We start from the raw sequence: 11,607 nt of genomic DNA, 5'->3' as shown, positions 1-11,607 counted from the left end.
GGGCGCCTCCACCCGCGGCGCGCCCTCCCGCGTGGCGCGGCCTCCGCGGCGCGCGGCGGGGAGGCTCCCGGGCGCCGCGCCCGCCCTCTGCCCAATGGCTTTCGCCGGCCGGGGAGTGGGGGGCGTCGCCCGGGGGGCGCGGAGCCGCGGCCGGGGTGGGGCTTGTGCGCCCCGCGCGGCCGAGCGAGGCGGCCGTGCCCGCCCGAGCGCGCGGCCGGCCGAGTGTGTGCGAGTGTGCGTGTGCGCGCGCGTGCGGGAGTGTGTGAGCACACGCCTTCGGGGGGCCGGAGTGACACTGCAGTGGGCTTCTCCCTGGCTCCCGCCCTCTGGCGGCTCTGCCCCACGCCTGCCGGCCCCGCGATTGCGAAGCCGCGTGGCTCCCTCATCTGCCCGAGCCTCCCTGCCCCTCCACCCCTCTCCGGTCTTACTTTTCCTTTTACCCGGGGCTGGGGGCTGCCGGCCGCCCCGCCACTGGTGCAAACACCCAAGCAGCCTCCCGTTTGCGCCTCAGCCGAGTGTGCTCCGCTAGTCTTTCTCGGGGGTTCCTCCACGAGCCAGCCCGAGGCTCCCCCATCCTGGGAAATTGTTTTGTTGGACTGCCGGACCGAGGCTGGTAAAGCTCCAGGACTTTATTATTATTTCGATTCTTTTCCTTTCCCTCCCATCCCGGGCAACGGAGCAATGAAATTTCCAATCGAGACTCCAAGAAAACAGGTGAACTGGGATCCTAAAGGTTGGTATTTCCTACTTCTGGCCGCCCTGGCCCTGCCTCCATCCCCGGCGTGTGCGCGCGCATCCCGGAGTGCAAGCACCCAGGCTCCCGGCGATGTGTGTCCGGGGGCTGGAAACCGCGCCTGGGGGCTGCAGCGGGGTGGGAGACGGGCGGAGGCCGCGTGGGTGCCGGGCCCGGATCGCGCCTGCCCTTGGCCCCTAACATTGTCCCTCCTGGACTGTTTCAACATCTATCTAAAGACACACCAAGCAGGCTGTTTGGCTTGAGATTGCACAAGTGTCGGTGTTTGCTTCTGACTTGGTGTGTTAGTGTGTGTGTGTCTCCTTTGTTTCTGGTGATCTTTGTCTCTGGCAAAGATGGGTGGGGTGCCTTCCCCTGGACGTGGAGCTCCCCAGCCAGCCCGGGGTGTCCCCAGCGGGAAAGGTTTCCTGGCAGCAAGTGAGGCTGCGCCTCGCAGCAGCAGCCCCTGGAGGTGGCCCTTCTCTGGGGCGCGCGGAATAATGAAGCCCCTGGGGGCCTTCCCGATCTTTGCTCAGTCTTATCACCAAACCAGGCGGCGAGTTTGGCTCCGGTGGAAGTAGAAGCGGGAGGGAGGGGGTGGTTTTCCAGAAGGGTGGGGCTGCTGAGGGCTCGGGGAGGGGCGCTTTGTGTGCCCCCAGCCCGAGTAGTAGTGTAGCGTACAGGCTCTCATAAATGCTGGGCAGTGTTCCCTGGACTCAAAAGGGAGCGGTTTAGACAGATTTGTGTGTGCCCAGGGTCGGCCGCTGCGTCTCTAATTAGCATACAGATGTTAAGGCTGCTCCTGAGCAATCACTCTGCCAGCCGAGCAAGTTGAAACCTCCTGTCCAGTTTTGACAAGAATGCTCTTGCTTTTGCCATGCCTTTGACGAACCTTTCTCTTAGCTCATCCGAAGGCTGAGTTGGGCAAGACAACGCAACGCCTCTGTGCAAGTTGGGGTTGAAATTTGCCTGATGTGTGTGTATCTGTGTGTGTGTGTGTGTTTATTACGTGTGTGTTTCTTCTTTTCTGTTTGGAAGAGAGGAAACCCAGTCATTGTTGAGGACACGTCTTAGGAATTGACCAGCTTCTTGAAGACAGAGTGAGGAGATAATTGCCTATTCTCAGCACCAGGGCTGTTCTATCTTGAATACAACCCAGACCTTCTATTTTCTCTCTCCATCTCTGGAAATACAGAATTGTGCCTTTTTTGGTCTGTTTGTTTGCTTTTTTGGGGGGAGGAATCCTTTCAAAACATATTCGTTGAATATCTACTACAAACCAAATGCTGTCGCAGGTGCAGGAAATAGTCAGAATGGTACAGACAAAAAGCTCTGTCTTTTCGGAGTCTATAGTGAGACTTAAATCAATCATTGCACAGGGAAGTGCATAATTACAAGTTTATATCCTGTTCCATGTGTTCCAGTATGTTTCATGAAAAAGAGCACCAAGGGTTTGAGAGAGCGTCTGATGGAAGAGACTAACAAGAACCAGGGGAGATGGGTGGTCAGGGGAGATAGTCAGACGTGTGTATTGAGACCTGCAGGATATGTAGGGATGAACTGGCTAATGAATAGGGCGACTTGCAGAAGGAGAAACAGCAAGTGCAAGGGCCCTGAGGCAGAGGCAGTGTGTGTATTTGCGGAACTGAAAGCAAGTTTCCATGGCTGGAGCAGAGACCAAGAGAGCATGTGTTTTGAGGCGTAGCTGGTGAAACCATGGACTCAGATCCTAAAGTCTGGTGGTGTTGCAGGTAGGGGAGAATTGTGGATTGCAGGGCTGGATAGTACTTTTTATCTTAAGCCACTGAAGTGTTTCAAGCTGAGAAGTGACGTGATCTGCACTAAGTTTTGAAGCAAATGCTGTGTGGCTCTGTGGGTGTGAGGGACCAGACACAGTAGTGGAGTGGGCCGGAGTGGTGGCCGTGGGGATGGAGCCATGGATGGACTGGGGAGCTCGGGAGGGCACAGGCTTTGTGTGAAGCAAGTGTGGAGTGGGGTGGCTGGAATGACTGGGAAGAGCGAGGGCAGGACCAGTCTTGGGGGAAAACGCCTGAGTTCAGCCCAGGTCTTGCTGAGTGGGAGATGTGCCCGAGTCATTCAGGAGGTGGGTCAAGTGGGCTGTTGTCTAAAATATCAGATCAGGATTTTCCAGGAGCTCTGATAGGGAGGGCCGATTTTGTGAAGCTTGTCATGGCTTTTAAAATGCATTTCTATGTAATCATCCTTCTACCGTATTTATGTCACAGTGATAAGCACAGATGCATCCCGTATTTTACAGCCTGAAACAGTGAAGAAGCAAGCAAGTAGCACCTATGGTCACAACCAATGGTGCTAAAAATGAAAAGACTGCGATAAAAGTCACAGCAGTCAGTGAGCAATCATTGCATGCCCGGTGTCTGATGCACGGAACTTCATAGTTACGCTCACAGTAGTTATCTGATGCACAGTGTTAGTGTCCCCACTTGACACCTGATTGCCATCGGGACGCCCCTGAGCTGCCTTCCAACAATATATTCTGACTTCAGGCACAGTTGTTGCTGAAGGTGTGGGTGGCAGTCTTTCCTAGCCAGGGGGTAAAGGCAGGGGGAGAGTCGGGTGTGACGTGCCCTCTCTCACACCAGGAGAGAACTCGTGCACATTGATTAATGGTTAATCAAATTGTTAATTAAATTATTTATTGTTATTTAACCAGAAGATTCATTTATTCAGTCTTCTTTTTTAATCATAAAAGAAAGTTGTTGTCTACTTGCTGTCCTGTCTCTTTTGTGGCCCCAAGGACTGTAGCCCACCAGGCTTCTCTGGCCATGGGATTTCCCAGGCAAGAATACTGGAGCCGGTTGCCATTTCCTTCTTAAGGGGATCTTCCCAACCCAGGGATCAAACCCAAGTCCCCTGCATTGCAGGCAGATTCTTTACCACCGGGTTACCAGGGAAGCCCACAGAAGGAAGAGAAGATCCTAATTTTACAGGTGAGGGAATGGAAAACAGAGAGGTTGAGTAACTTATCAGAGGTCACATAGCTAGTGGGTCGCATCAAAATATGAGCCCTTAAACAATCTTCCCCTCTGTCCCTCATGTTACTGAGACCTCTGTCTCCTACCTGGTGAGGATCCCAGAGCTCAGGGACTGGAGAAGCGCCTTTCAAGGAAGAAGAGAGAAGAGGGTGAGGGGGTCGTGGGGGAGGAGGAGGAGGGCATGGAGGCAGTGACTCAGTCTTGGTACCTCATCCCTTTCTCCATTAACCCATCTAACCGTTCTCTCTCCATCCACCTCCAGGGGAGGGGTTAGTCCTCGGTCACGGGACAGGCATTGGGTCTGTGCTTTGGAAGTTCGGGTTTCAGTTCAGTTTAGTCGCTCAGTCGTGTCCGACTCTTTGCGACCCCATGGACTGCAGCTGTCCAGGCTTCCCTGTCCATCACCAACTCCCAGAGTTTACTCAAACTCATGTCCATCGAGTCGGTGATGCTATCCAACCATCTCATTCTCTGTCGTCCCCTTTTCCTCCCACCTTCAATCTTTCCCAGCATCAGGGTCTTTTCCAATGAGTCAGTTCTTTGCATTGGGTGGCCAAAGTGCTGGAGTTTCAGCTTCAGCATCAGTCCTTCCAATGAACATTCAGGACTGATATCCTTTAGGATGGACTGGTTGGATCTCCTTGCAGTCCAAGGGACTCTCAAGAGTCTTCTCCAACACCACAGTTCAAAAGCATCAATTCTTCAGTGCTCAGCTTTCTTCACAGTCCAACTCTCACATCCATACATGACCACTGGAAAAACTATAGCCTTGACTAGACGGACCTTTGTTGGCAAAGTAATGTCTCTGCTTTTGAATATGCTGTCTAGGGTTTACATAGACCAAAGGTGTTTAGCAAGGGGGAGATGAAGGTGAATCTAGTGTCATAATAGGTATGAGGAGGGGAAGTTCCTTAGAAGCAGGGTATGAAGGGAGCTTCCCTGGTGGCTCAGCCAGTGAAGAGACCGCCTGCAATGCGGGAGATCTGGGTTCTATCCCTGAGTTGGGAAGGAAATGGCAACCCACTCCAGTATTCTTGCCTGAGAAATGCCACGGACAGAGGAGCCTGGCAGGCTATAGTCCTCGGGGTTGTAAGAGTCGGACACGACTTAGCAACTAAACCACCACCAGGGTATGAACAAGCTTGCACCTTCAGGGGGCTCTGCTCACAGATTTTGGAAGGAAGTTGTAATTATGTTTTGCTTACGGCCCTGTTACCTGACAACTTAATAGCACAAGATGAAGGTGGTTTGGGAACAGATTGGTTTTGATTGCACTTGGGTGAATTAAGCAAAACACTGTCAAGAGGTTTAGGTGGAGAAATAAGACCTAAGTGTAAAACAATTATGCTCTGGTGAGCTTTTGGCCTTCCTCTGTATTTGTAAAGCTAAGCCTTTAACGCAGAGTGACTGTGGAAGACCTACCCAGAAGGAGGTAGGCTCTAAGTCTTGGCTTTCAGAGTAGGACTTGCATACATTTAAAATTGTTGGGATCTCTTCTTGATGATGTTCGCCTGAATATTGGGATTGATCGGCTGCTTTTGTGTATGCTGAAAGCTTTTAAAAACCAACAAGATCCGCAAACACTATCTCTACAGCTCGAGGCAAGCATATCATCATGGTGTGAAACACTGAGTCGTGGAGCAAAAGAATTAGTTTCTAAAAGAAGCTGTCGCAGTAACAGCTGTGTGCCGTTGGGCTGCTCACGTGGCCTGTCTGCACTTCGCTTTCCGTCCATGTGCCAGGAGGCCACTGACACGACCTCTTTGACCCTGTCTCGTCAGCATCCCCTTGGTCTGACCGCTGGGCCACCTGGCTTCCTTCTGTCCCCTGTCTCAGGGCCTTTCTCGCACTTTCCGTGGCTTATAAATGAATGTTGGCGTAGCTGGCTTCTTTCCGTCCTCTCGGTCTCAGCTCACACGTCACCTTGTTAGCAGGGATTTCCCTGTTGCGTCTAAAAACCTTGCCTCTGGTTCCCTGACCCTGTCACTTCCACCGTGTCCCCCGCTGAGTTGTCTTCCTGGTACCTGTCGTGAGCTGAAACCAACTTACTTGCTCACGTGTCACCTTTGATGCCAGCCTCCCTGGCTAGTGGGTGGGCTCCACAGGTAGGAATGTTCCCTGCCCTGTTCGCTGTCTTCACCCCAGGCTCTGGGGGGGGCGGTGTCCAGCACTTAGTGGATGCTCAGTAATCTTTTGCTGAATATATGTAGGGATACAGGGATGGATCAAAGAGGGTCTCTAAGACTTGCAGCGTGATGAAACTTTCAGTGCTCTTTTTCTTTTTAATTGCAGTGTAGTTGCTTTACAATGTTGTGTTAGTTTCTGCTGTACAGCAAAGTGAATCATCTACGCATAGACACACAGCTACTCGTTTTTGCATTTCCTTCCCTTTTAGAGCACTGAGCAGAGTTCCCTGTGCTACACAGGAGGTTCTCATTGGTCATCTCTTTTATACATAATCGTGCATGCATGCCAATTCCATCTCCCTGCTCATGCCCTCATCCACTCTTGGTGTCTGCATGTTTGTTCTGTCCATCTGTGTCTCCATTTCTGCTTTGTAGATAGGTTCATCCGTACCATTTTTCTGGATTCCGCATATATGTGTTACTATTCGACACTCGTTTTTCTCTTTCCGATTACTCTGTGTGAGAGTCTTTAGGTCCATGCACATCTCTGCAAATGGCACAGTTTTCTTCCTTTTCACGACTGAGTAATATTCCACCATCTACAACAGCCAGAACGTGGAAGCAATCTGAATGTCCATCATCCGAGGAGTGGAATAGAAGATGTGGCCCATGGATGCCATGGGAGATCATCCAGCACTCTTTTAAGCTACAGGTGGCAGAGGACAAGTGTCAGTAGGATGGCAACACCCTAACTGAGGAGGCATCAGGAAGGACTGGCATTCCCACCTCCTGGCGAGCGCCCAGCTCTCCAGAGCCTCCAGCAAGCTGCTTTCTGTCTGTTCGCCTTTTCACCAGGAGTGGGGGTGGAGGGGGCAGGTGGGTGGGCAGATGTGGCCTGGCACAGATTCGGTTGGTGTCCCAGGAATAATCTAGCACATATTGGCCATTGGCATGCCGCTCTCTTTGGGTATTTAAATCTATTTGAGAAAGAAGCAGAGCTTTCCTGGTGGCTCAGTGGTAAAGAACCCACCTGCCAATGCAGGATGCTTGGGTTTGATCCCTGGGTCGGGAAGTTCCCCTGGAGAGGGAAACGGCAACCCACTCCAGTATTCTTGCCTGGAGAATCCCATGGACAGAGGAAGCTGGCAGGCTACCGTCCATGATGGTGGCAAAAGAGTCGGACACAATTTAGCCACTAAATAACAACAGTAACAACAGAGAGAGAAGCAAGGCCTTAGGGCCAGAGCTGGATTTTTTTTTAAGCTGCATTTTTAGTGAATAGTTTAACGCAAAATTCCAGAGAGGCCTGTATCGTATGTGTGTATTGCCTTTCAGTTTACAGAACGCTTTTTACAAATGATCTCATTTGTTCTTTAAACAGCCCTATTTTTGTCAATATTGGAGTCTTAGATTTACTACTGATGGGAATAGAACAAGTCAATGGCTTCCCTGGGGGCCCAAGGCTGCAAACGGGCAGTGCCAGCCCAGGCCTCCTCATGCTTATGTGCAGGGCAGCTTCCCTCACGCGTTCTTCTCTTCCAGGATTTTTGTCCATTCCACAATCTATCATTCTTTCTGATCCGAAAGTGTATTCACAGATTTCTCGGAGAGATTTAGAGGAAGAAGTCTTTTGGCTGACGAGTGAGCCCTTAGGGTTGATGGTGGTTTTCTGCAGGTTGTACTTCCACTAGCTGAGTTCTGTTGAAGACCCTTTGTCCCATGAGTTCAAAGGAAGAGCCTTGGGTCTCACTTCTGCGCTCTTGGTTCAAAAGAGATTTTGGTCCCTTGCGAATATGAGCCACGCTCAACCAGTAAGACGGATGGAGTGCAATCTTTATTAATGTGTTTCCAAACACACATTTGTATTGCTTAGATTTTCTGGAAAGAAAATAATCTATGTTGAATTAATATCCAACTTTCAGGAGATCAGCTTTCCAAATGGGATTAGTAATATGCCAGAATCAGCACAATTATCCTAGAAAGTAAAGAAGGAAGATGTTCCAAAGCCAATCCGGGCCCAGGTTTGGCTCAGGTTCTCTTCCGGGGGAGCTCCAGTCTTTTGCGGATTCCATTGATCACTGGGTGGAATGAAAACGGGGTAGGTTAACTTTGCTATTCCACCCTGCTTCTGAAACATCTGCACTTTGGCTCCGTGTGACTCTGCTCAGGCCGTCACAGGAAAATATCCTAGACTGAGTGGCTGAAACAACAGAAATTTATTTTCTCACAGTTTTGAAGACTGGAAATCTGAGATCAAGGCACTAGCTGGTTGGTGTCTGGTGAGAGCTCCCTTCCAGGGCTGCAAGTGGCCTCCTCCTTGCCATGCCTTCCTGTGACTTAGCGTGCCCGGGGGCCTCTTCTTCTTCTAAAAGGGCACCAGCCCTATCAAATGGGAGCCCCACCCTTAAGACCTCACTTGATGTTAATTACCTCCTAAAGGCCCTACTACTAGTTCAGTGGCATTTGGGATTTAGGTTTCAACATATGAATTTTTTTTCTTGGGGCGGGGAGGGGATGCAATTCATTCCATAGTGGGCTCTTCATGAGCATCATCTTAAATCAGATGCATTTAAAACATACAAACTACATCTTGCCCCAAACTGGAAAATTTCACCACAGCCGAGATAATGGTTTTTAATGTTGGCACAGTGCTAGGGACCCACTGTTGGCTAAAAAAGGTAAATTGTACCTTTTTTAACAAAACAAAACAAAACAAAACACTTGTTTTTAATTCTTATTTTTGTTTTTTACCTTTGTCTATCTTTTTTTAAAAGACAAACTTTTATTTTCTATCAGCGTGTAACTGCTAACAGTGTTGGGGTAGCTTCAGGTGCACAGCAGAGTGTACACTTAGGCCTGTATCCATTCTTCCTCAAACTCCCTTCCCATCCAGGCTGCCACAGAGCAGAATCGAGCAGAGGTCCCTGTGCTACACAGTAGGTGCTTGCTGGTTATCCATTTAAAATATAGCAGTGTATACATGTTGACCTCAAACTCCCTAACTAGCCCTTCCCCCTATAACTGTAAGTTCATTCTCGAAGTCTGTTAACACTTTAAAAAAATTATTTATTTTTGGCCATGCCGCATGGCATGCAGGGATCTTAGTTCCCTGACCAGACCCGTGCCCCCTGCGGTGGAAGTACAGAGTCTTAACCACTGGACCACCAGTGAGTCTCAAATGTACCTTTTTTGAGGTAGTGGAATCATTTCCTTTTAGTCCATGGGGAATTAGAGAGTTTAATGATGAAAGTGAATGAAACCATTTTACTGAAAGCCAATTAGGAAGTCTTAGTTTGGACATCTCCCTTGGCTGAAGCTGGAAGGTGGGTAAAGGTGACCGTCTTTGCTCTGCTCAGGTTCTGTTATAAAGGGCACTTTCTGGGTGAGCCAGCTGGGGTTAGACTTGGTTAGGGGCTCGGCTCTGCCTGGCTTGGTTATGGAATCTGCCCCAACGTGGCACCAGGAACACGTTGGTCTCCCCGTCCTGGCAGCTTTCCCACAGAGGTCAAACGGACCGGCCGCCCTGGGGCTCTGTTCCTAAAGGTCCTCTCCGTGGACTCCTGACTGTGTCAGGGTCATTACTGGATGGAGAAACAAAATCCTCATGTTTATGCCTAAAACGTCTATTTGTGGTTTGCAGACACAGTGAAATTTTTCTTTTTTCCCCTCTAAGTGTCTGGGACTGAGTAGTGTGAATTGAAAATTGAAAGCTGGTGTCCTCGTCTTCCATGTAGGGTTGTCGTGGGGGTTGAGGGCCAGAACCATTGGCACAGGGAGGGGTGGTCCCAGGGAAATGACGCATTCCTTTTCTTTCATTCCCAGAGCCAGGGAGGCAGTCGGGGGTGGGCATAAGAGGCGGTGTGGAGGGGTAGGTGGGCAGGATTTCAGGGAACTCGTTTCCGTTCTACCAATGACTTTACTTTCTTTTTTCCATGGGGGGGGAACTTTGAAGCAAAGTGGAATGGTGGCGAAGTGTAGAATTTGTAGAGTCCTTGTTGCCGTGAACGTGTGATCACGGGAGCTCCCCCTTCCGCCTCCCTTTCTGTTCTTCCTTCATTCATTCTCCCTGCTCCACACCCCCACCTTGCCCTGTTTTCTGCAGAGCTCTGATCTCAACTGCTATCTCTTATGCAAAGGGTTCTAGTTTTTATTCATCCAGTTCCTGATGTAGGCGCAACAGTAATGTTAGCGGTTTAAAAAGAAATGCTTGACGAGTCAATGCAGATTTGCTCAAGTGATGGAGAGTCTGAAAGTCACGGTGACCTTTGCAGAATGGGCTAAAATGCAGATATTTGTAATTCTGTCGTACTGGCTAGCAACAATTTTACTATCGAGAAATGAGTTTCTAATGCGTAAGCAGCCCTGTGGGTCCCCAGATAACACATCAAATATGTCAGCAGGATAAAAACAGTGTAACTTAGCAAATTTAAGGTGATAGGAGCCTGACAGGCAGAATGGAGATGCTCAGTGTCACATGATGTTGGGCAGTTTGAACCTTCACTTCACCAGCTGAGAATGTTGCTTTCGGCCAAAGGCATTCATGCCTCATGGTGGGATTTGAGGCCATATGGGAAGAAGTTTAGTAGTATGGTTCAGCATATGCCTCCTTAAAATAACTGGACAGGCATAAATGTATCTTCTGTTCATTTCACCTAGCCTCTGGGCTAGAGCGCATCACAGGAGCTTAGGGTGGGAGGCTGTGGGTGCTAGTCTCAGCTCTTCCACTCTTGTGGAAAAGGAGAGAGTTGGGGCATGGACTGATGAGACGCCTTCATGCCCTGGTAGTCTGAGAGTCCAGTCTGAGCTCCATCACTGACCAGTGGCTGATTCGGGCAAGTTGCTTCGTTTCTCTGTGATTCGGTCTCCTCATCTGTAAGGTGGAGATGATGACAGCCTACACTTCCTTGATTTGTCGTGTAGATTAAATGAAGTGATATTCACAGAGCTCTTAGAAGAGTGCTGGAGGGTAATAAGCCCCCCTGCCTGGTACTGAGTCCCATTGTTATCACGGTTGCAGGGGTCCCTGTTCTGCAGAAGTCAGGAAAGACTCACGCCCTTCAGAAGCATCTGGTTCACCCTCTAGACCATTTGAGAGGGTCTCTTATTCCAGAGGCCCCTCCTTTTGGGGACTCTTTAGGCTCCCTGTATTCTTTAATTTTTTTTTTTTTTTTAATTTGGCTGTCAGTTCAGTTCAGTTCAGTCGTGTCCGACTCTTTGCAACCCCATGAACTGCAGCATGCCAGGCCTCCCTGTCCATCACCAACTCCCGGAATTCACCCAAACTCACGTCCATCGAGTCAGTGATGCCATCCAGCCATCTCATCTTCTGTTGTCCCCTTCTCCTCCTGCCCCCAATCCCTCCCAGCATCAGAGTCTTTTCCAATAAATCAACTCTTTGCATGAGGTGGCCAAAGTACTGGAGTTTCAGCTTTAGCATCCTTCCTTCCAAAGAACACCCAGGGCTGATCTCCTTTAGAATGGACTGGTTGGATCTCCTTGCAGTCCAAGGGACTCTCAAGAGTCTTCTCCAACACCACAGTTCAAAAGCATCAATTCTTTGGTGCTCAGCTTTCTTCACAGTCCAACTCTCACATCCATACATGACCACTGGAAAAACCATAGCCTTGACTAGATGGACCTTTGTTGGCAAAGTAGTGTCTCTGCTTTTCAATATGCTATCTAGGTTGGTCATAACTTTCCTTCCAAGGAGTAAATGTCTTTTAATTTCATGGCT

The 11,607-nt window shown here is 49.7% G+C and overlaps 1 protein-coding gene across 1 annotated transcript in view; it reads left to right on the top strand.

Moving 5' to 3' along the window:
* Positions 1–207: 207 nt before the first annotated feature.
* The window catches only part of KCNK10 (potassium two pore domain channel subfamily K member 10), a 157,408-nt gene continuing 146,008 nt past the window's right edge, over positions 208–11,607 (top strand). The window contains exon 1 of the mRNA XM_027552666.1: positions 208–733. Coding sequence (XP_027408467.1) covers positions 682–733 — 52 coding nt within the window. The 5' untranslated portion in view covers positions 208–681. The remainder of the gene's footprint in view (positions 734–11,607) is intronic.

This window comes from Bos indicus x Bos taurus, chromosome 10, assembly GCF_003369695.1.
Source record: "Bos indicus x Bos taurus breed Angus x Brahman F1 hybrid chromosome 10, Bos_hybrid_MaternalHap_v2.0, whole genome shotgun sequence".
In the NCBI taxonomy this organism is placed as follows: domain Eukaryota; kingdom Metazoa; phylum Chordata; class Mammalia; order Artiodactyla; family Bovidae; genus Bos; species Bos indicus x Bos taurus.
The sequence above is the reverse complement of the archived record's forward strand: the minus strand, read 5'-3'. Positions and strand labels throughout refer to the sequence as shown.